This window comes from Pelmatolapia mariae, linkage group LG10_11 (assembly GCF_036321145.2).
Source record: "Pelmatolapia mariae isolate MD_Pm_ZW linkage group LG10_11, Pm_UMD_F_2, whole genome shotgun sequence".
Lineage (NCBI taxonomy): Eukaryota > Metazoa > Chordata > Actinopteri > Cichliformes > Cichlidae > Pelmatolapia > Pelmatolapia mariae.
In genome coordinates, this window is record NC_086236.1 from 57138517 (window position 1) to 57160728 (window position 22212).

The 22212-nt window shown below is 41.6% G+C and overlaps 2 protein-coding genes across 3 annotated transcripts; one reads left to right on the top strand and one right to left on the bottom strand.

Annotated features, from left to right (window-relative positions):
* Positions 1-295: 295 nt before the first annotated feature.
* osgin2 (oxidative stress induced growth inhibitor family member 2) lies at positions 296-6732 on the top strand. 2 transcript variants are annotated; one of them, XM_063486708.1, is made up of 6 exons: positions 296-400; positions 2818-2910; positions 3380-3516; positions 3620-3811; positions 3904-3995; positions 4091-6732. In XM_063486708.1, the coding sequence occupies exons 2-6, from the start codon at positions 2844-2846 to the stop codon at positions 5271-5273; spliced, it is 1671 nt and encodes a 556-aa protein (XP_063342778.1). In that variant the 5' UTR covers positions 296-400; positions 2818-2843; the 3' UTR covers positions 5274-6732. The 2 variants fall into 2 exon arrangements, with proteins under 2 accessions (XP_063342778.1, XP_063342779.1); XM_063486709.1 differs by lacking the exon at positions 296-400 and adding an exon at positions 543-639.
* A 680-nt stretch (positions 6733-7412) lies between these two features.
* nbn (nibrin) lies at positions 7413-21868 on the bottom strand. Its single transcript, XM_063486995.1, has 17 exons — positions 21720-21868; positions 20683-20804; positions 18019-18140; positions 17256-17415; positions 17069-17172; positions 16871-16988; positions 15479-15669; positions 15293-15387; positions 15062-15194; positions 14753-14958; positions 14249-14417; positions 13273-13918; positions 13046-13135; positions 12160-12300; positions 11596-11709; positions 11461-11510; positions 7413-9719 (listed from the first exon to the last, which is right to left on the bottom strand). The coding sequence occupies exons 1-17, from the start codon at positions 21748-21750 to the stop codon at positions 9686-9688; spliced, it is 2526 nt and encodes an 841-aa protein (XP_063343065.1). The 5' UTR covers positions 21751-21868; the 3' UTR covers positions 7413-9685.
* Between the last annotated feature and the right edge of the window lie 344 nt (positions 21869-22212).

Here is a 22212-nt window from a genome sequence, read left to right on the forward strand (position 1 = left end):
AATTCAAATTGTAAAAGCCAGATATGATATTTAAGTCCTTAAATAATAAAGACAGACCATAATATGCAGCTGTAGCAGGGCTCACTGTGTCTGTCCTACATTTGAGCAGTGCACGTCTTATAAATAAAACTGTTCTCTCAGGTAAGCCCACCTAGCGGGCAGCAGTGTCGGCGGAGCTGCGAGGATGCTGAGAGAGATGCTCTGATCTTCCGGCTCTCCCCCGTGAGCGCGCTCGCGCCCGGCGGTGCAGAGATGCGCATGTGACGACGAAAACGGAGACGCAGTTTCTCTCTTTCACACTCTGCCACCAAGACACACAGAAGATCTCCCCCCTCAGTGGACATTTGCACATCGATCAGATCTGCATACACCAGGTCTGCTCGGATTTAACCTCGCGGAGGTAAGGCTGTGTGTGTGTGTGTGTGTGTGTGTGTGTGTGTGTGTGTGTGTGTGTGTGTGTGTGTGTGTGTGTGTGTGTGTGTGATGACGAAAGAGAGGTTGGCTTATTATCTCTCACAAGACCCCAGACAGCTGGGTAGGTCCTCCCACCGGTGTCTGGCTATTTATACGATTTGAAACGCTGCCGTGGGTCGTGATAACGGGACGAGACCGGGAGATACTGACACACATCACAGCTCGGTAAGAGATCCTGTTACTGAGTGATGCGGATGGCCGCATGTGTGTGTTTGACCTAAATTATGCAATGATGGTGTAATAGCGGCTGTAGCATGTGCTCGTTGAGATTCAGTGGACGCAGGCTTCCCGGAGTCAGCGGTGTAGTGGAAGATATAAGGCTGCTGGTCCATGAGGATGGTGTTTGGGATCGGGTACCAGACTGCTGCATCATTCTTTCCATCCTTTAGCGCGTGCTGCAGCATCATCCCCGGATACCGTGTATAACCAGCCCGGCCCTGTTTTGAATTCAATCTAATTTTCTTAAGTGAGATGCAGACTGGTCCGTGCAAAATGATCTCAAGTTGCAAAGAGGAGGGTGTAGTTAAACCTGCTGTGAGACGGAGTGTACACATAAGGGTTTATACACACTAATATTTCTTAGCATGCTTTTCATTTAACCTCAAATAGGTTCATTCCTGTGAAGCTGTAAAGGCTTAACACAAAGTTTCAGTTGTTTGTGGTAGGTAGCTAACAGTACATCGTGCACCATGTTCTAGAAAAGTATGGTGCGTCCTACACGCTGGCAAACGCGCACATGTAGGCGCGTACACGGGCTGGAAGAGAGTAAAACAAACCCCAAAAGGATGAAGCGCACTAACACCTGGGGTGTAATATTATTATCGTCACATTTAAACTATGGATGTTGGTCTGTTGTGTGTTAAGGACTTGTGCTGTCGAGGTTTCACTGAACTTAAAACGGCGTTTTTGGATTAACTGGGTTTTTTTTTGTTTGTTTGTTTTTGCGCACTGAATGACATTATATCTGATCACAAAGATACAGTAAATGCAGCCCACAGATCTAGCTTCATGATTTGCTCATGATGCATCATGAGCTGCTGTGGCATCATGTAGAAATTATAGAGCACAGGTGCTCTGTGAGCCCTTGGAAGGGGCTTTTTACATTTTTTTTGTCCAGTTTTATTTGTTATCTGTAGATAAAATCACACATAAATCCACTGTGGGATAACATAAGCACTGGTTTATGGGTGAAAGATCAAACAAAAGAAAACAACTGCACACACGGGTGTTTTTGTTTTGTCAGATCAACCAGGGGCCTGAACAGTATCAGTCTGCCAACTGGGGGCATGGATACGGTATGCAATGTGTGGAATCCCGTTGCTTTTATTGAAGAGGGTAAATAAACCGACAACCAAAGACAACTGGTTGGTCTACAGACACAGGTCAGACAGGGGGGAGGGAGAGAGGGGGAGACTGGAAGTGAGTCAGATTGTATGGGCGGCGGGGAGTTTTAAGGGACATGTGCCAGAGTTTTGGGATGTACAAAGGCGGTGTGGGCACTGTTTTGGTTGGTATGAAAGTGGGGCAAGTGGGCACTGGTTTGCTGTAGCCGTTGGGTAATGTTTTGGCGGGAGTGAGCGTGAGTGTGTATTTTGGGGTGGAGGTGGGGGGGCTATGAGAGGAGCGGGTGTTCTGATGATTTGATCTGTCAGCATGCCAGGACCACATTCTCATCCTGCTGCCATTGAAAGGGGCGGTAAAGACATAAACAGGCCCAGTGGGATTAGGGCCCACTCGGAGGAGTGATCAGGGGGGATTTGCTGCCCGGCGGGCACACAATGGCACTGTCGCGTAACACACAAACACACAGTACACATGCTCAACGGCTACATTTCACAACAGACCCAGGCCTACATAAATCTGATTAGAAGTCCCTTTTGTCTGGAAAGCAGTACCGGGGTTAACAGAGGCTAGCTCTGCCCCGGGCCATGTGCGGTAGGACGTGGGGTTTGTGGACACGGCGGGACGGCAATGACAAAAACTGGGGGCATGCTGTGTTGTGGCGGGGTGTTTCCACGTGTGTGAAGCCCCAGACAGACAGGGAGGGCCATGGCGTGAAAGCACAATAACAGGATGAATAAAGCCCCCCCCCCGTGTGTGTTTCTGAGTGAGCTGATGATGGTCGACGGAGACAGGATCTAAGCTAACATAAGACAACAACAACTCTGACAGACAAAAAGACAGTAAGCTGGTTTGAACCTGTTCAAATAATTTGACCCAGAAACATGGAAACAGTGGGACAAAGAGCAAATGAGGCTCTGCTTTTAGTTGACTACTGAATGGACGCAGCTACAGAAATTTCTAGAACTTTCTTCACATTTCTGTTATTCCTGTCCTCCTCAGTGCCGGCTCTGGCCCAGGCTGCAGCCATGCCTCTCCTGGAAGAGACCACTCTGCCACAAGAGCACCCACCCACTGTCCCTGTGGTCATCATAGGTAAACTTTTTGCCTGACCTTTCACTGGTTTAACATAACTAATACATCCTTCAATCCTGCACACATTTTAAAGCACAAATCAATAGTTGGGAAAATCAGGGCAAGATGCTCTTCACAGAAGACAGAAAAGAGAATAGGGAGGTCCTGTGTGAGGATCATTCCTTTTTTGTAAATGCAACAAGATGAAAAACTCAAGCAATAAAGTTGTTTTTTGTATGAGAAGTATTGCTGGAGCTTTAACCTCTTCACATGTACTTTGAACCACTGAGTAGGCACAATAAGAAAGGTTTTATGGCCAGTTCATCTATTTCTGTGTCATGTGCACCTTCTTCCATAAACGTCTAGATGTTCATTGCAGGTTTGAAAACTGCTTAAAAAGCACACATTTCAACCTAACATGTATTATATATCACCTTGTGCCTCTTTGCAATGCTATCCTGTAATTTCCCAAATGTGGATTTATGTTTAGGCAACGGGCCATCGGGTATTTGTTTGTCCTACCTGCTGAGTGGATACAAGCCGTACTTAGACCCAGCAACTGTCCACCCAAACCCAATATTATACAGGAAACTACAGGACACCAAGCATCTACCCATTACCGAACAGGTAAAAAAACAAAGCAACTACCAATCCTTGCTTATTTAAAAATGGCCAAAGTCAGTCTGGTACCTCATAGGGATGACTTTCCTCATTTATTTATTTTTTACAGGATCTGGAATATCTGAGTGAAGGTCTTGAGGGGAGGTCAAGTAATCCGGTGGCTGTGCTTTTCGACACACTCCTGCATCCTAATGCTGACTTTGGCTACAAATTCCCTTCTGTCCTTCAGTGGAGGAGGGACAAGCAGCAACACATCCCACATCTGGTTCTGGGCAGGGGAACACCTGGGGGTGCTTGGCATGTAAGTAACAAACTTTGATCTGTCCACATTTAAAGTCAGCCATTTTGTTTTCACCTGTCTAATCTATGGCGTTCCCTCTCTCATCACTTCAGGCAATGGAAGGCTCCATGCTGACTATTAGTCTTGGCATCTGGATGGAGCTCCCCGGGGTCAACTACAAAGACTTGACCAACGGGAAACGCAGGTAATGACAGAGGAGAAGGTTTACAGCAACGATATGGCTCAAGCTTCAGTTCGGTTCTGTACTATTGCTCCTCTTTGTCTCTGTTGTTGCTCTAGGGATGTAACCAGTGACAGAGCCACACCAGAGGAGATCTCATCCTATTACTGTAACTATGTAAAGCTAAAGGGTCTTCAAAAGAACTTTGTTGACAACACTTACGTGACCTCCATCCAGAAACTCTATCGGGGGCATGATGGAAAAGGTCTTGAAAACGGTCACACTCATCAAGGAGATGGAGGGGTGGGAGATGGAGTGAATGAGAGCTTTGAGGGAAATGGAAAAGTGTGCGTAATGAGTGGAGGAGGGGGGGCTCTCTGGGAAGTAAGGGGATACCAGCAGGTGCAGAACAACACTCACGTCCCTTTCTGCCTGTTTGCTGAAAATGTAGTCCTGGCCACCGGTGCTTCCGACTCACCAGTTCGACTGGGTGTAGAGGGGGAGGATCTGCCTTTTGTGTTCCACAGTATCTCAGACCTAGGCTTGGCAGTTAGCCAGAGGAAACTGGATAAGAACTCCGATCCCGTTCTAATCGTGGGTGCTGGTTTAAGCGCTGCCGATGCAGTTCTGTGTGCTTGCAACAGCAACATTCGAGTGTTGCATGTTTTTCGCAAGAGAATTGACGACTCAGACCTCATCTTTAAGCAGCTTCCCAAGACACTGTACCCAGAGTACCACAAAGTCTACAACATGATGTGCTCTCAGGCTTACACAAACGTGGCTCCCTCTTCTGTTTCTAACAGACCCCAGGCAGTTAGTATTGCCTCTTCAGTATGTGCCAAGATGTGCCCAAAGCCTCAGCTTGCTGCAGGTAATGTGGCTGGTAACGCTAGTATTAACCTGTTTCCTGACTACACCAGTTTCCCCGAACACTGTGTGGTGTCCTTCCAGTCTGACATGAAGTGTTTGCTGCAGGGAAACAACTCCCTCAAGGCATTCAAGATCTCCATGGTCCTGGTTCTGATTGGGACCAACCCAGACTTATTTTTCTTGAAGGGGCAAGGCCAGTACCTGGGTCAGGATCCAACAAGACCCATCTCCTGCAAGCAAAATCCAATAGATATCGACCCCTACACTTTCGAGTGCACCAAGGAGCCAGGTCTGTTTGCCATGGGCCCACTGGTGGGAGACAACTTTGTTCGCTTTTTGAAGGGTGGTGCGTTAGGCATCGCCTCCTGTCTGCTGAAGAGACTCAAGAAGAAAGGGAAGCTCATCAGCAACGGAGGAAACAACATAATGTGAAAACACGATGAGGAAAAGAGTGCGACACGTTGATCTTAGGGCACACATTTCAAACCCTTTTACCATGATATAAAAGGTGAGGAGAAACTTTTAATATATTTTCTTCATTAATGCAGTGTTTTCTCATCAAAGCTAAAGCATTTTTACAACTTTTTAAGACCAAAAAGACAATGGTTGTACTTTAATTTGTTTCTAACGAAACAAAAGACAACTTTCAAGAGTCTTGTCTGACTTCATGTGAAGTCCCCATATGTCCAAGCTACTGTGTGCCAACGTTTTCTAGTCAGTCTGTAACCTCATAACTGAACAGGACCTTACACTCATCAGGGTTATTTATTCATTCACCATGTGTCTTCAATTCATCTACTAACAATGCTTAACTCGATGTTGTATCATGCTTTAAATCTTTTTTAGCTTAGCCTGTAGGGAAAACTAAAAAAATAAAGGACACTTGTTAATTCTCATCCAACTTACTGATGTAAGTGATGGTTTAGTGGTCCGACTTACAAAACCTACAAACTGGAATTCAGCCACAAGTAGTGTTTGTTCTGTGACACACTGTAACCCAACAGTTTCATGGCTACAGTCACACTAGGGAAAATAGAAATGTATTGCAACTATCTGCAATGAACTTGCAATTGTGTTGCCTTTGAGATGGTTGCTTTGAAAATGGGGAGCAGGTCTGCAACTACTCGCAATCAGCTGGTGTGTTCAAAGCAACTTTGTGAGTGACTGAGCCAATCTGGGATCAGTTTGGGTCAAGAAGGAAATCATGCGCAATTTGTTTGTGATAATACAGAGATAAATTGTGAAAAATCAGTGAAAGTCTCAAATCTGTTGCCACAAAAATATTTATTCTCATTCTGGATGGTGGTGCCATCCAGAATGAGAATCTGTTGGGGCTTTGGAGGTGTCGGCATCATATCAGGGCTCTCCAAATTATCCAATGCAGGGGAATGTTTTGGGGGGTTTTTCAATGAAAAATAATCCAGGAACCACGTATTTACTCTGAACCCTGTCAGAGTATTTATTATTTATTATACCTGTCGATGTAATTTAGTGAATTCAGAACTTAAAACACCACATGGCAACCTGCGCAGTCACCTTGCTAGAAGTTTAGTATGTTCAACGCTCAGCCTCTGGGTCTCCACTTGGTTGCTGACAGAAAAAAAATTAAACCCAATCACCGGTGACCACAGATTTTTCCTTGTTGTAATGAGGTTGCCATCATATTTTTACTCTAGTGTGACTGAGGCGTCAGAAGTCCTAATGTTCCTGATTGTTGAGCCTGCTATGGGAGTTTCTGCTTTTAGCTGCTATTGCAGGTAGTTGGAGCTATAGTCTGATAAATTTGACCTGTTGCTTCAGTTATACTGCTACTCCAAGGTTTTCTATGCAAATAATTTAAAGTAGATCTGAATGTATTCTTGCACACCCACTGCTAATTTTACTGTTTGGACTCAAATATCATGGAAAAACTTAGGTTTATTAAAAACTTAGGTTTATTAAAAGCTCATTCTGGTGTTTCACATTTTTCTCCTTTTTAAGTATTGTCAAAGTCAGTGTGTGAAACACCTCAGCCAAAAACTAACATTTTTATTTTTGTTTAGACGCACACTTCCTATCTTTACTCAGAGAATTATTTAAGAAAAAAATCACTGAATAGGAAAAAAAATAAGAAACACCAGTATGAGTCTTTAACTTTACCCTTGAAAATAAATGGCAATTATATATTATTAATTCAAATCTCGCTAAAAGAGTAATGAGTCTCGCCTTGATAATGTATTTATTCAAATACCAGAATTAGAATACTTACTGCACTTTTAAAAAATAAATCTGGGCAGAATAAACACTAGCTTATCCTAATCTAAACCCATATGGAGCTAAAGAGCTTTAAAACTGCAGAACACAAACTTTTACAGTTATACCATCCAGTATTTATTTATTTTTTAATTTAATCCATTTGCATTTATGTAATTTGATGATGATGTTTTAAAGGGCTAAAAAGCCCACTACATAATCTCATATCAGGATTTAATACTGAGCTATCATTATATTAATTTAATAGGTTTTTACTAATGGTGTGAAACATGATCCACCAAACAGGTCAAATATTCACTGCCGTTTTCCTAAATTGTATTGACATGTAGAGCTATACTGTTTTGTAAAGCTCTACTTTTATACATGTCTACATGGTACAAACAAACAGTTGCACATATTTCAATTTTAATTTTTATTTATACAGCGCCAAATTACAACAAAAGTCACCTCAAGGCTTTATATTGTAAGGTAGACCCTACAATAGAGAAAAACCCAAGAATCATATGACCCCCTATGAGCAAGCACTTTGGTGACAGTGGGAAGGAAAAACTCCCTTTTAACAGGAAGAAACCTCCAGCAGAACCAGGCTCAGGGAGGGGCGCACATCTGCCGTGACCAGTTGGGGTGGGCTCATAAGCAACAACAACAACAAAATAAAGATCTCTCCTTCAAGATCTTCTTCTTGCATATCTCCAGGGCGCTGTTTTTAAATATTTTCTTGAGAGTCCAAAGTCTGTGATTTCACGAAGCTTCAAAATCTCTGTTTAAATCAACTTAACTCTCATGTCTGAGTACAATCCTGCAGATGTCACTGTAGAGTCCATAGTTTCCAAGCTCAGAAGTAGAGCATCAGGTGAGGAGTGAGACCCGAAGCATGCAAACCCGAACCCCAAGTTTTTGTCAGAAAGAAGAAGATTATTTACAAAAACTACTAAAAATTATTTATTAACAAAATTTACACCGCTACAAAGCGACCTAAAAATAACGTCAAACTGACAGCAGCCCAGCGGTGCACAGGAAGTTAACCTTGAAGGGGATATAGACCAAATTTAAGTCAAGCAAGCATTTTGATTTTTACAAGCGCAGTCCTAGAACATTTTGATTGCACCTCATGTCTGCCCATTTCATTACACTATCACAGTAAACAGCCATGACTGTTTTGTTAAGTGCCAAATAAGAGAAAGGTTATTAAAAAGTGACCGTAGCAATCAATTTTTAATTCCTGTTTTTAATTGAATCCCTGTCTGAATAATGTGCATGAATAAATGTTTTTTTTTGCCGCTCACGCACAGCTCATGCTTTCTTTACTGTGATGTGATGTGACGTTTTGATCTTTTTTGTTTTTTGCCCCCCTTCAGTACAAAATAAGTCAGTGTCGGGGGCAATGCATTACTAAATAAGATGTAACGTAGTCATATTACTTTTTCCACTAACAGAATAGATTAAAGCAGTACTGTTTTGACACTCATATAACAGTTAACTAGTGAAAATGTTGATACTTGTGTTCCACCTGAGTTATACCTTGAACTATTTTCATGTACTTGGACTACTGTTTTGATATAAATATTAAATATATGCATGCAGGCATGAACTTTTGCCTAGCAGCAGCTGAAGAGCTAACAGACAGTAAAGTGCTAGGAGGACAGATGCGAGAAGAGTGAATTTAAGGACGACACAGGGGGCTGAATGACTCAAAAATGGAGATTACTGTCTTTACTTAAACAGAAAAATATGAGGCTGTTACATCAAGGTAAGACACACCTGATCATAGCTTCTAAAGCAACAAGATTATTTATATTTTCTGTTCAGACTTGTACAGATTTCGAAAGGTAACTTAGGAATCAAAAACTTAAGCTATATAACCTTATTGTTATTTCAAATTGTGTTTGAAGGCAGTCCCCTGACTACTTTTGCCACACTGTAGCCCACTAAAAAAAAAAAAACTTCTGTTATTGCACAATTCATGCTGAATGCCAAATTAACCCTTAACTTATAAGCCACACTATCTGTGATTATGTGGGGGCAGGTAGGATTTAGCTATCTGCACAGAAAGGCCAGCAAATGCTTGGCACGAGGACTCTTTATCTGAACAGTCTCAGATCTGGTAAAGTGCCTGCGAGGTCAGCTCTCTAGAGATCGCTTAAGAAACGGTAACACTTGAATCCCTCTGGAGTTTCTACTGTAGTTCTGCTAAAACCAGGGAACACATTGGGTCTTAAACTTCAAAGTGAAGGAAAAGCTGCTTTCAGCATGTAGAGTTTTGAAGCTCTCTTGTACAACTGAAGCATTTTTAATGTTTTGTATGCCATGTTTTTTATTATTGACAAATAAAAACTGGGAAAAAAAAATCTCTGAACATGCGACTATTTTTTTGGTTACATTGCTTCTGTCAGTGGCTTAATTAGACGAGCTAAAAAACAACAACAAAAAAAAAAAACAGAACAGGAACAGCAACCAAAACAATGACTTACAAATGAAATACAAACATAAAGAGACACATGAAGTTATTTCTGGAGTCCTTCCACACAGGGCTGATACTTCCTGTACCTCTGAAATGAATCCCCTCTGGAGGATGTTGAAACGAAGGCATTTCATCTTCTCTTGCTTAGTTTAGTGGGGTTGTACCTAAAGACACACACACAAAAAGGACAATCTCAGTACGGGCTTTTAACATTCCTCATGCATCACTCCTCAATGTCCTAAGAGGCATTTTGAACAAACAATAAAAAACAGCCCAAATTAGCCCTGTAAAATGGGGACAGTGTTTGAACAGCTCAAAGCAAACAAGCTCCCAATAAACCACGTCTGGAAACTTGGTTTAGACGTTAAAAAAAAAAAAAAAAAAAAAAGTACTGGACTGTTTTCTTAGCAGCAGAGTCTGTTCCCTTACTACGCATGACTGACTGAGCATGACTCAGTGATCAAACAACTCAGCCTTGACGCACACACACACACAAAATCAATCTCAGACGGTCTCTTTTCTGCTTAGTCAAAGAAAACACGCCAGCGCCGGCTTACATCACCCGTTACCCAGGCAACGGTGGTGACGAAACAATCTCTAGGTTCTGACTGGTTAAGCTGGAGCTGCTGAAGCCCCGTATCCATAATTCTCGGCTAATTATGTCTTGTGCTCCTGAGTGTAGCAGCTGAGGCTTCGCAGAACCTTTGGAGTATTTTTACCTCCCAGGCTGTCATGGATGAGAGCAAACAGCTCTTCTATGAGAGAGGGAGATGTGAAGGTTTCACTTGAATGACAACACGGTCAACAATTAATGGGAAAGGATTTGGAGCTTTTTGTAGGAACTGTTAGGAAGTATTATCCAGTGTGAATCCATTTCACCTGCTTTGGTGCACATTAAAGTAACAAGAGGTGCACAGGAGAGGCAACAACAAGAAAACCTCTAAAAAGCAACATCCAGGCATCCTCCTGGCATCATTTGGACCACCAGTTTGGTCCCAAACATGCACATGAGTAGCTCCCTGGAGTTGAGTTGTGCTTGACTATAGACTGAAACGGGACTCTTCATGGATAGTAAGACACAACAAAGAACATAGTTTTCAAGGAAACTTTTATCTTTCTAAGCAGATTTTAAAATGCATCACATGTTTTGTTGTGCCTTTACTGAAATTGTGTTTACTTGCTGTATCATTTGTTGGTTTGAAAATGCATCTGAGGCAAGACAGCAGCACGAGCTAGTAAGCTGTTGGGAACTGCATTACCAAGCTTAGAAAGCATTTATAGGGACCATGGATGGAGTAAGGCAAATAACATTGTGAAGGATGTCAGGCATCACCCCCGCCCCTTTAAACTACTACCATCTGCACGGCCCTGTTGTCCCTCCTAAATAAATCTGGCTTTTATTCCTCAACGCATCGAACTTTTGAACATGAGCAACACATAAGTTGCCCAGTTGCTCCAGTGAAACATAATTTACATATAATTTCTTAGGAAATGATAGCTTAGATGTGCTTTGTGTTTTCATTATGGTACAATTTTTCAAGGCTGATTTCATTTCAAATATGAATTATATAAATTCTATTTTGTGTGTATCCTATTTTTGATAAAGTCAACACGTTAGTGTTTGACTTGTTCCGAGTTTTACACGGGTTTCTCTTAGATCAGATCGAAAGTTTGAGAACCCTGGTGAGCTGGTCAGTCCCTTTTGTTGTCAGACATCAGGTCACAAAAAACAAGCAAAGCTAACAATATACTAAATCTGTGTGACAAACCGAAGACGCGGCCAAAATAAAATTGTCAAGCTGAACTGTGGCACAGAAGGCATAGATGCGTTTTAAGGACACTGTAAAGGAATAACGAGGTTACTTCATGTGGTCTCGTTAAAGATTATTAGATCCCATTTCTCACCTAAAGAGATCATCTCCTATGGTCTCGTCCCTCCTGCTCTGTTGCTCCTCCTGAGACAGACAAAAATTCATTCAATTCAAAGTCATAAATCAAAGAATAGAACAAATAATAAACAAATAAGAGGGGCGACAGCACCTCAGCTGCATCTTTCAGCCATTCATCCAGATCAGAGTTCTTGCCCCGGTTGTGAACCAGCATATCAGATCCTCCAATAATGTGATGAAAGCCCTCCGAGCCCGGCACACGATTCTGTGTCACAGAAAAACCAAAAAAAAAACCAACCAAAAAAACAAAAAAACAAAACACAGACGTGGTCTTTGTCAAGTCTTAAAGTCGAATTAGAACATCTGATAAACTCAGAAAAACATATCTTTAAAAATAAAGGAAATTTTATGAAGAAGATTAACTGATTATGCAAAAATACTTAAAACAATTAAAAATCTTTTATTTTTAAACTTTCACTTCAGATCTTGAAATGTGAGTGTGTGTGTGTTTTTTTTTTTTTAACTTACCCAGGGGTGACACATATTGTTGGATGGAAAACTGAATTAACTGAATAATTTATTTAATGACTTATTTTACATTTGAAATGAGTCTCTGCTGTGTGTGTGTGTGTGTGTGTGTGTGTGTGTGTGTGTGTGTGTGTGTGTGTGTGTGTGTGTGTGTGTGCGCAGTGTGCGTGAGTCATCACCGGCTGACCTTGCGGAAACATTTGAAGTTCTTTATGTGGCCGTTGCCCTGCATCTGATTTTGCTTGGCTTTGGGAGGAGCTGCCACGGTGAGAGATTTAAACTCCACCAACAGAAGCTTCTTAGGAAGGTCTTCATCGATCTTTGACTCCTGCAACAACGCACTTCTGTCAGGCAGGCTTCTTTCTAAGACATTTATATGGTATAAAACAGCAGCTAAAACAGAAACACAGTGCTCAGGCTATATGCAGTATGAACCCTGAAAAGCTTAGGCTAAACTACCAACGCCTGGATGATAGACAGCTTCAAATGAAGGCCATGCATGCTCCGATGCGATTTCTAAAATGCTGTAATATACCGAGTATTGCAATAAGATATTTTTATGATTTCTCACCTCTTTTCAACAGCAAATTATGTCCTAAAAGTTCAACTTTATCAATATCTGGTTTATTCAATAAGATAAAGTTATCTCACTTCAGCATCACTGTCACTAAAACCCGCCATATCAATCTGCTGTCTGATTTTTACTCATATGGCTGGACCACAAGTTTGCTCTGAATTATTATTGTCCAGCTAAGTGTTGGGCATTTTTCAGTTGAGCTGATTTCATGGGATGAAGCCTCTTGTTTGTAGTGAACTCAGTGTTTTAACATATTTCATAAAATATCGATATTTGGTGGCCCTGTATCGATACAATATCACCACGCAAAATATCACGATACTACATCGTATCAGGTTGTTTTTTATACCCCACCCTTACCCGATAGGTCTTTGAGATTCATTAAATACACAGACTGTTAATATAGTCACATATATAAAGCTTAAAAATATTTCTTCTACTAGAAATGAGCAAGAAAACTGAGCTTGGTCTTCAGGAGGAAAAGGGAACAACTCACTTGGACTTCCTGTTTGATCACAACTGGTTTCAGAGGGCTTTTAATCTCTTCTTTAGGCTGAGGAATATCTGCATTGAGTAGTTCTAAATCCTAAAAAAAAAGGTGGAAACTGAGAAATAATCATTCTCAAACATAGCTGGGTTATAGTTGGGTATACTGATGTAGTTTCAGTTTCAGCTTCAGTTGTCTGCAGACTGAATTACAGACAGTAAATCATCTTTCCTCACCTCAATGAAGGACACATCATCTTCTTCAAAAGGAATCACATCTTTACTCGTACTGGCTGATGACATTTCTTCTAGTTTACTCGACCCACGATTAGCCATTGTGTAGTCAGCTGGGTCAGCTGGCTCTGTCTTAATACGGACAGCGTGCTGTTCAGATTGCTGGCTGTTCTTCTGCAAACTCGATTCTTTCTCCGAACCTGCCTGTGGCCCTTGATTGGTTATCCCATTTTTCTCTAGGTGGACCCGTTGCCTCTTGCTCGAAGACTCCGCAGTATTTAAAACTTGTTTCTGTTTAGCTGAACTGTGCTCAGGTTTTGCTTGCTGGCCTTGATTAATTGAGGGTTGCTCATCAAAGCAGTCCATATCTTCAGACATAATGGACTCCAGCTCCTCCATCTGTATCACATCTTCCATCTCCTTCCTCTTTCTACTCTGTGGTTCCTCTGAGCGAGCCTCTGACCGTCCTGCGAACAAATCAGCTGCTGACCTGAGTGGAGTCTGGGACACAGTAGCAGGGCCTCTGTGTGTAAGTGGGGGGATTTCTTCAGACACGGCTGGGGTGTGTGGTGCCCGAGCAGTGACGGATGATGCTAGTGCAGGTCGCTTTGGCTCTGACGTGACAGCTGAGGGCTCGTCCTCCAAATGCCTGGATGAGAGGATAAAATAGAGAGAGATGGGCAGAAATAGATAAAGTTTTTTTCTTTAACTGGTTTCAATTAAATAATTTATATTAAAGTAAATATATATATATATATATATATATATATATGAAAAAGATTCATTTCATGTGGTACTACTTCCTCTTTATTCCAGTATGACAGAGATTAATTTGCAAAGATCTGAAGTGTCATAATTTGAGGTCCCATGAGAGAAAACAGTCACACGTTTGTCTTCAAAACTTTTTAAAAAAAAAAAAATCTAAACAGTGTGATTTCCTGCTATGGGTTTTCTTTTTCAATCCTAAACACAGATTTACCTTTTCTTGCTGGCTGGCTGAAAGAAAGTGGTCAGAGTCGACTGTTTCTGCGGAGAAGCTTGTGAAGAGATTTTTGGTTTCTGAGGAGACTGCTTCGGAGGGAAAGTCTTGGTGCCACTGTTAGTCTTAGGAGTTGATGGCTGTGGTCTGATGTCAAAACCGTCTTCACCTGAAACAGAAAAACACTCATTTTTAAAAATAAAGATATTAGCAGAACAGGTATTAGGCTGGAACATGCATAGCTGTTGACAAGGTAGATGACTGACCTTGAGGTCAAGGTCGCCATGTTTTAAACTCGTCTGAGATTTTTAGTAATTTCAAAATCCTATATCGTCTTGTTCTTGAGTTATCGTATTCACGGCACCCACAACAAAACCCTATACCTGCATTTTTTATGGCCGAGGAGTAAAAATACAGCACGGGTGCTGGATTAGTCCTCTGTGAAGCTCAGACAATGTAAGAAAACTATCAATCGTTGTATCTCTGATTCACTCATGCAGCTACCTGCTAGCTTGGATTCAGACTTCTTCTGTGATTCTGCGTTTGCTGCAGTGGTGAACGATGAGCTCATTGTTTCATCCACAACACACTGAGTGGTCGTTTTCTGAGCCACGAGGCTGGATACACGCAGCTGACTGGCATACTGGTGCGGCTTCTTCTCAGGCGTCTCCCCTACCGACGTCACCCCGGTGACCTCAGAAACCCGCATCCTGAAAACGCAAAAAAGTGAACTAAAACACCTCAGATGAAGAAGACGACTAAGGCAACGTTTTTGACGGGGACATCATGGTGTCTGTAAGTGCTTGTCTGAACCTGTGTGATGTCTCTGTGTTCGCTGCATACGCCGTGATGTTCTGCGATGCTGCAGGTAACACGGTCTCATCCACAGCTACGCTCTGTGACAGCGAGGCGCTTGGGATTCTGGGTGTCACTTTTGGTACAGAGTCTAAGACACAAAAAAGAAACAAAGCAATTCGAGGAAACGTATAAGAAAACAAATAACTATAGAAACTCTTGTGTGTGTTTTTTTGTTTGGTCAGCCACCTGAGTCTGAGCTTGAGGGATTGCAGTATTTTTCACAGGAAGCATAGATGGCAGCCAGACCGATTTCAGACTCTGTGATGACTCGAAGGCCTTTTCTGTGCCAGTGTTAAAAGGAGAAAGGTTCAGAAATCATTCAGTCAACACAAACAAATGATCAACACCCTGCAGAACAAAGGGAGTGTGAACCTTTCAACGATGCTCTTCACAGAGTTTGCCCACTCTGTTGCGGAGGGAGACAGCAGAGTTTGGGAGGCACCTGTTGTAAAATCGACCACACAGCTCTGCGGAGACTCCAGCAGGTCACGAGGCAGGCTGCCCTCCTCCAGCAGCTGACTCCTGCCACCTCCAAAACTCACTGCCACACGAAGGCGCTTCAGCTGGAAACAGCATAGAGGAGCCGCATATTAACACACATACACAAATAAACTACAGATAAACATAGAAACATCAGTTTAACAAGGATGCCCCTCATGCCAAACTCTTGAGTGAATATCTGCCCAGAGATTGCTTTTGGCTCCTTTGAATTTCACCTTCACCTCCTTTGCCTCCTCAGACAAAAGCTCTTTTTGCCTGGTGAAGTTTATAGTTATTTCAATTGTTCCAGCATCCAGCACTTCAGCTACCTGGGGAAAGTTACCCAGAGCTACAGAGAAAACAAAAGCACTGTTTTCTGCTTTCATTGTGCGCGCATGCCTTCAGTTTCCTGTGAGATATCATCCCTGCTGCACAGTGAAAGCAAAGCAGATAAGCAGACAATCTAAATATGGATGGTGTCATATTTATTTACATTCCAATGATAATTTGAAGCCAAAAAGTTAGTTATTCAAAGCATGGATGCAACGTAGGTTGTATAAAGTTAACAAAAATACCACATTACAGTTAGCAGAGTGTGCACGTCAAAAGAAAAACATGTAAAAAGGATAAAAAGATGAATCCATTAGGTCTTTAACCTCATTCATCTCACATAAGAGAAAAGGCCAAACAAGACAGCAGAGATAAGTTTATGTCCCTGATGAGGTTTCATAATGTGAAAATGCCCTGCGGTGCACCAGAACTCACCTCATCTGCACAACCAGGTGTTTTTATTTATTTATCCATATATGATTTATCACAATGGGACTTAACCATAAATTCTACACAAGAAGTACTGAAGTATGCGCTAATGTCTTTGTTAAATATTAGGATGGATGGATCCATGCTTTCTTGTTATTTACACCAAATTCTGGTGCCTAAATGCAGTGAGCTGCTGCAATGTTATTGTCTGATTAGATGTTTTTGTTAAAGAGTAGTTGAATAAGTGTATCTAATAAAGTGGCAGGTGAGTGTATATTGTGATTAGATAAGAATTTGGTTTGCATTAGACTGTGTTAATACACATTTTAAATGAAAACATTTAGTTCTAGTTGGTGGGAATTTGTAGGATAAAAAAAATTCAGAGGTTTCCGCCAACCTTGCAAATGAAACCCAATCATGAGAGAAAGAAGCAGAAGGCAGTTATACTGCCACCACAAGTCATGACAGACAATATAACTTGCAACCCTGAACTCTGTACAGCAAGATCAAAAAAAGGTGACTAACCTGTTTGGCGCTGAGGAAAATAAAGGTCCGTCCACTGAAAAGCTGTTTGCGAAGTGGAACCGCTCCAAGATTAACATCGTCTTTATTCAAGCTGGGCTCATCGATCTCAGGAATGAAGCTTAAAAAACACAGAGAGAAGACAGCGTTGAGCTCAGCTTCAGCGTTACTGTGTATCCATGGGAATGGTTTGTATTGTACCTCTCAGCTTTAGGAGGCGGTAACTTCTGCTGAACAGCTCTGCTGAGCTCTGAGAAGAACTCTGGCTTCACGATGGGACAGCAGCACAGCAGAGCAGAAATGGTCTGATTAAGAAAAAAACAAAACCAAAACAGTAACGAACAAACATGTCACAGGAGCTAATGATGGTACAAAGTCGGGTCCTGACCTTAATGGTAACTTTAACAGAAGACATAACCAGGTGGGTGCAGTCCTGAGACCAGCTGCTGACCAGCTTTCCACCCAAAGCTAGCACGGCCTGAGAGAGCGACGCTTGGCCATCGTTGTCCAAACACGATGAACACACGACTGGCTGCAGATGAAACACACTAACACAAAGAGGACACGGTGATTGAGATACAACCAACCACAATCAGAACGTTTTATTAATCCAAGAGAAAATTACGAGGTCACTGTTGCACCAAGACAGTAAGAACAGTAACAAACAAGTACAAATAATAAATAATATGACAAAACAGCTCTCATAATAGTATAGCTAACCAAAGTTGAAACTGAGCTTGTTATTTTTTGTATGCATGCGCAGATAAAACAATCCTTTTAGAATTAGCTTTTGTAAAAGTTCTCAAAAAGTTGATTCTGTTCATCTGGATGTAGCGTTTTCAGTGGGGGAAACGTTTCATCACTCATCCAATTGACCTCTTCAGTCTCAGCTGACTGCAGGTTTCCCCAACCTTATAAACAGTACATTGCACAATGACTGAAACTAGCACCACTGAATGAATAATGGGCTGGGAGGTCAGTTCCTTGATCATTAACATGCAAATTCTCATGACCATGAAACGTTTCTCCCACTGAAAACGCTACGTCCAGAACAGAATCAACCTTTTGGGATTTACTTACCTGGATGATTAAGCATGCATCAAGACATTGTGTAAAAATTCAAGAAATATAACCATATCTCTTCTGCATACCTGAATTTGCTTTGAAAAACCCCAAAAGTCACTAAATCCCCTGATTTCAGGTTCACCGGTGTTGTAATCTGTTGGTTGTTGACAAATGTACCATACTTGGAGGTGTCTTTCAGAGTCAGCGTCTAAAAAGCAGAATACATGAGAGCAACCATCACATGTTCAATGTCTTTACTGAAGATCGGTCTCAGTATTGCTATCAGCGTTCATCATCTGACCAAACATGTTGACTATGTGCCAGACTCCATCACTCCCATCACTTTTCTGATTAGATATTAATGCGAAATAATTAATGCATTCTTGAATTATGAATAAAACCATTTTTGGGAGGTCACGGTGACATCCAAGGGAGATAAAATGGCACAGAAGTTAAACTGTAATGAAAGTCAAGCTTTAATAGACATTTTTATCATTTTAGATATGTTTTATAGTCCAGCAGGTTTATGAATGTATCAATAAAAGGCATCAAGTAAACAGAAAGAGAAAGAAACAAATTCAGAAGCTTCTTAAGGCAAGCAACAAGAAACCACACAGATCTGGCAAGCCAAACAATCCATATTTGGCAGCTGATAAATACTGTGGGAGCTCCATGTGAGTCTCAGAAGAACAAAACAATGTGTGAGCATGTAGCAGTTTTTTAAAATTGCAATTAAAATGACATCATATGTGTTTTATTTTGCAAGTGCATCACTCAGCACAGCTTGCATAGCTTTTGGTAAAAACCAAATGGAGAATTTCTTAGACTACACAACAATTACAGCTGAGTGGTGGGCATGATTTACTACATTCAGGCGTAGTTATGTAGGAGTAGCGCAACAGCACCACCTTCTGTACCAAAGTGTCATCATGCAGGCACACTGGTGCTTCAAGGAATACCAAAAGGATTTTTACTGATGCTCTGGTAAACCAGGAAAAAGGTAAAAAGGCACTAAAAAAGTCTTTGCTTCCTTAACATTACATATAATAAATAAGTCTCAGCACAAGCTGGATTAAAGTTTAGGAATAGGCCCTAAGCATAGATTTAAAACAGGCCGGTAAAGCAGCAGATCTGACACGACGGGGTAAACTCTGAGAAACGTTTGAACCCCTGGATTTGTGCATCGTTAATTGCCTCTAAAAGCAAGATGTGAAGGAGGGTGTTCACTTAAGGATTTAAAAACAAGTAATTAAATCTTAAAATCTATCAGAAAAATAACTGATAGTGTGTTCTTCCCAGTTGAAATGCAAGCTGCAGCATTTTAAAACAGCTGCAAAACCCTCCAAGGTATGGAGGCCTATCTCCCCCCACCACTTCCCCTGCCAGTGGCAGACACCCTCAGACATCGGTGCGTTGGTGGTTCTTTGTGTCCGGGGATGGGCATCCAGGTACACACCGGCTCACTCCTTGGTGGCTGCTTGTTGGGGCCTGGAGCCTGGGGCTCGCTCGGGCCACTTCGGGGGTGGGGTGCCCTCGGCCTCTCGGCCTGGGGCTCGGTCACTCAGGCACAGCTGGCTGCCGGCGGAGCTCACGGGCACGTCACTGCAACCCCCCCTGGCTTCTGCTCCGTGGCTGCTGAGTGACCCCTCATCTGGGGCTCTCCTCAGCTCTTTCTGGGATAGTGGCGCGGCTGCCCCTCTGTTGGTCTTCCTTGGTCTCTTGTGTTCTGGGGGCCTCTGGATGTCTGGAGTTTTGATCTCCTCCATACCTGCTTCATGCCCTGGAGGTCGGGGCAGTGGCCCCCCACACCCTCTAGCAGATCATTACATTAAGGAACCTTTTAAATACAAGCGCGCTCATGCTCACAGGTGTACACACAGGTGATCACACACACAAACTACACCCTTTTTGGCTCCTACCTCAAAGCACACTGTGTGCTGTCGATCTTACGTGCACAATAATGTTTAATATTTAGTATTTACTGTTATATTCCCATAGATCATCGTGATGTTGTTTATTATGTTGCTCTTTTTTTTTTCTTCTGCTTGTTTTCTCTTTTTTCTTTCTCAACAGGTGATTGATATATGTATTTTTTGTCTGCTTATTTTGTTGTTTTTTGTTTTTTGCCCTTTATCCCCGTCCCTCTTCCCCGCTCTTTTTCTTTCCCTCTTTCTTTCTCCCCTTTCTTTCCCCCAGTCAAGTCTGTCCCGTATTTAGCAAGTGAAAATAAAATAAAATAAACAATAAAAGGTGAATCAAATAGACCATTACGGCAAGGCCGTAGGGATGGTCCATTTGGTAAAGTAAATCCGTTGGGCATCTTTCTTCGCCTTTAGACAATAATTCTGATGGCAAAAGAGCCAAACGGGACAGGCAAAAAAAAAAGAAAAAAAAAAGAAACAGCTGCAAAACTGCAATGGAAAACATTAAGACCAGCATCTACATTAGTCTAGCCTTGATCAAATAAAAGCATGCAAGATTTAAAGATTAAAGCTTGTTGTCATAGCAGTAGCAGGGTTTTTGTTGTTACATACACCTCAAACAATGATTTAAACACCATCAGCATATGAGCAAATGGGGAGTAAAAAGTGCACATCTAAAGCACAGGACAGCACAGCTGTATTTGACTTCAATAGATTTCACTTGTGTACCTAATAAAGTTACCACTGAGTGTGTATAAACTGTATATAAACACCACAACTGATCGTTCTCTGCTCATACCACCTGATTATTTCCCTGCCTTGTCTCACCTGCTCTGTAGCACTTAGGTGAGCGTGAGCCCTGCTGATAGACTGGTCACTCGGAAGAAGAATGTCACAATTCTTTCGGCCCACCACGTACGCTTTACCCGAGAGGAGATAGCAGGCCTCAGCTGTGAGTGACAGACGGCAGGTTAGTGATTTTCTTGGTAAAAAAAATGTAACAAAAAATAATTTCCCCTAGGGATCAATAAAGTATTCTGATTCTGATCTTTTCTTCGTTAGCATTAAAAAATAAAAAGTAAAGCAGGATTTGCATGAAAATTTTACCAACAGTGGAGGTCAGACCAACTTAAAAGTCATCCCTTTTGAAGTTCTGCATCCAGGAATTTTTTAAGAAAATTGGACATTTTATCTTTTAACAAACAAAACGTTATCGCAAAATGATCCAGACTCAGACATTCTTCTTGATGTCTTCGATATTTGTTTTCTGGGTAAAATCAAAATTCCCTGAACAAACCTGTTTTTTGTTTTGTTTTTTTGTATAAATAACTGAGGGTCATGTGATAGAGCACATGACTGACAAAGTAGCGATCAAATCCTCTTCTACCTACAGGTTACCTGTGGTGTAAGAAGTTGTGCTCCTACTGTAAATCAATCCACACATAAATCTTTTTAATTACACATTCAGGTCATTAATTAGAAAAGGTTTTGAGTTTTTGACTTTGACTGTTGGAAACATTTAAATTCAGATTATTTGACGTCTTGTTTATAGTTGCCACCCTTAATTTCAACTTGCCATAAGCTCATTTAGAACCAAAGCATCATATGTTGATACTTAGATAACACATTAACATGTTTAGCAACATTAAATTAACACAGAGTATAAACACATGACAGCACAGCAAACATGCAGCTTAACGGGCTGCTAACCAGACAGAGGCTTCCTGTGTGAAACATGCTTTAAATGCTTTAATCTAGTGTTTCTCAGATAACTGCTAACTCCATCATCTAGGCGCTAACTTTGCCCGGCCTGCAGCGTCATAAATAAAGCTTCTTTAAAACGCCGCCATGACACGAAATGTTACCTCTAGGCTGCTGGGGCGTCAGTATCCACATTGTACTGCCCTCTGTTGCTTTGGCATATGTAAAAACTAGCAGCAAGTCAGAAATAAAGCAATGTTTTGAGCAAACAGTTAAGAACAACTATTAACTCGCCGGACCGTTTCACCCTCGCCACTGTGTCGTCATAACTATGCGCCGCGCTTTCAAAATAAAAGTTCGAAAACTGCGTTGCACTCTCGAAAACTTTAAACACTATCTGATAGAAATTAAGAATAAAAGAAATAAAGAATTAGCTGTGCATATACACAGAGAGTGTCTCGTCTTGACCCACAGTGATCATAGAAGCACAAATCTAATGACTCCCATTGCTGTTTCTACACCACAACCATACCGTACCTTAGAAAATTAGGAATTTGAATCAATAAATAAATAACCATGGTTCTCACACACACACACACACACACACACACACACACACACACACACACACACACACACACACACACACACACACAC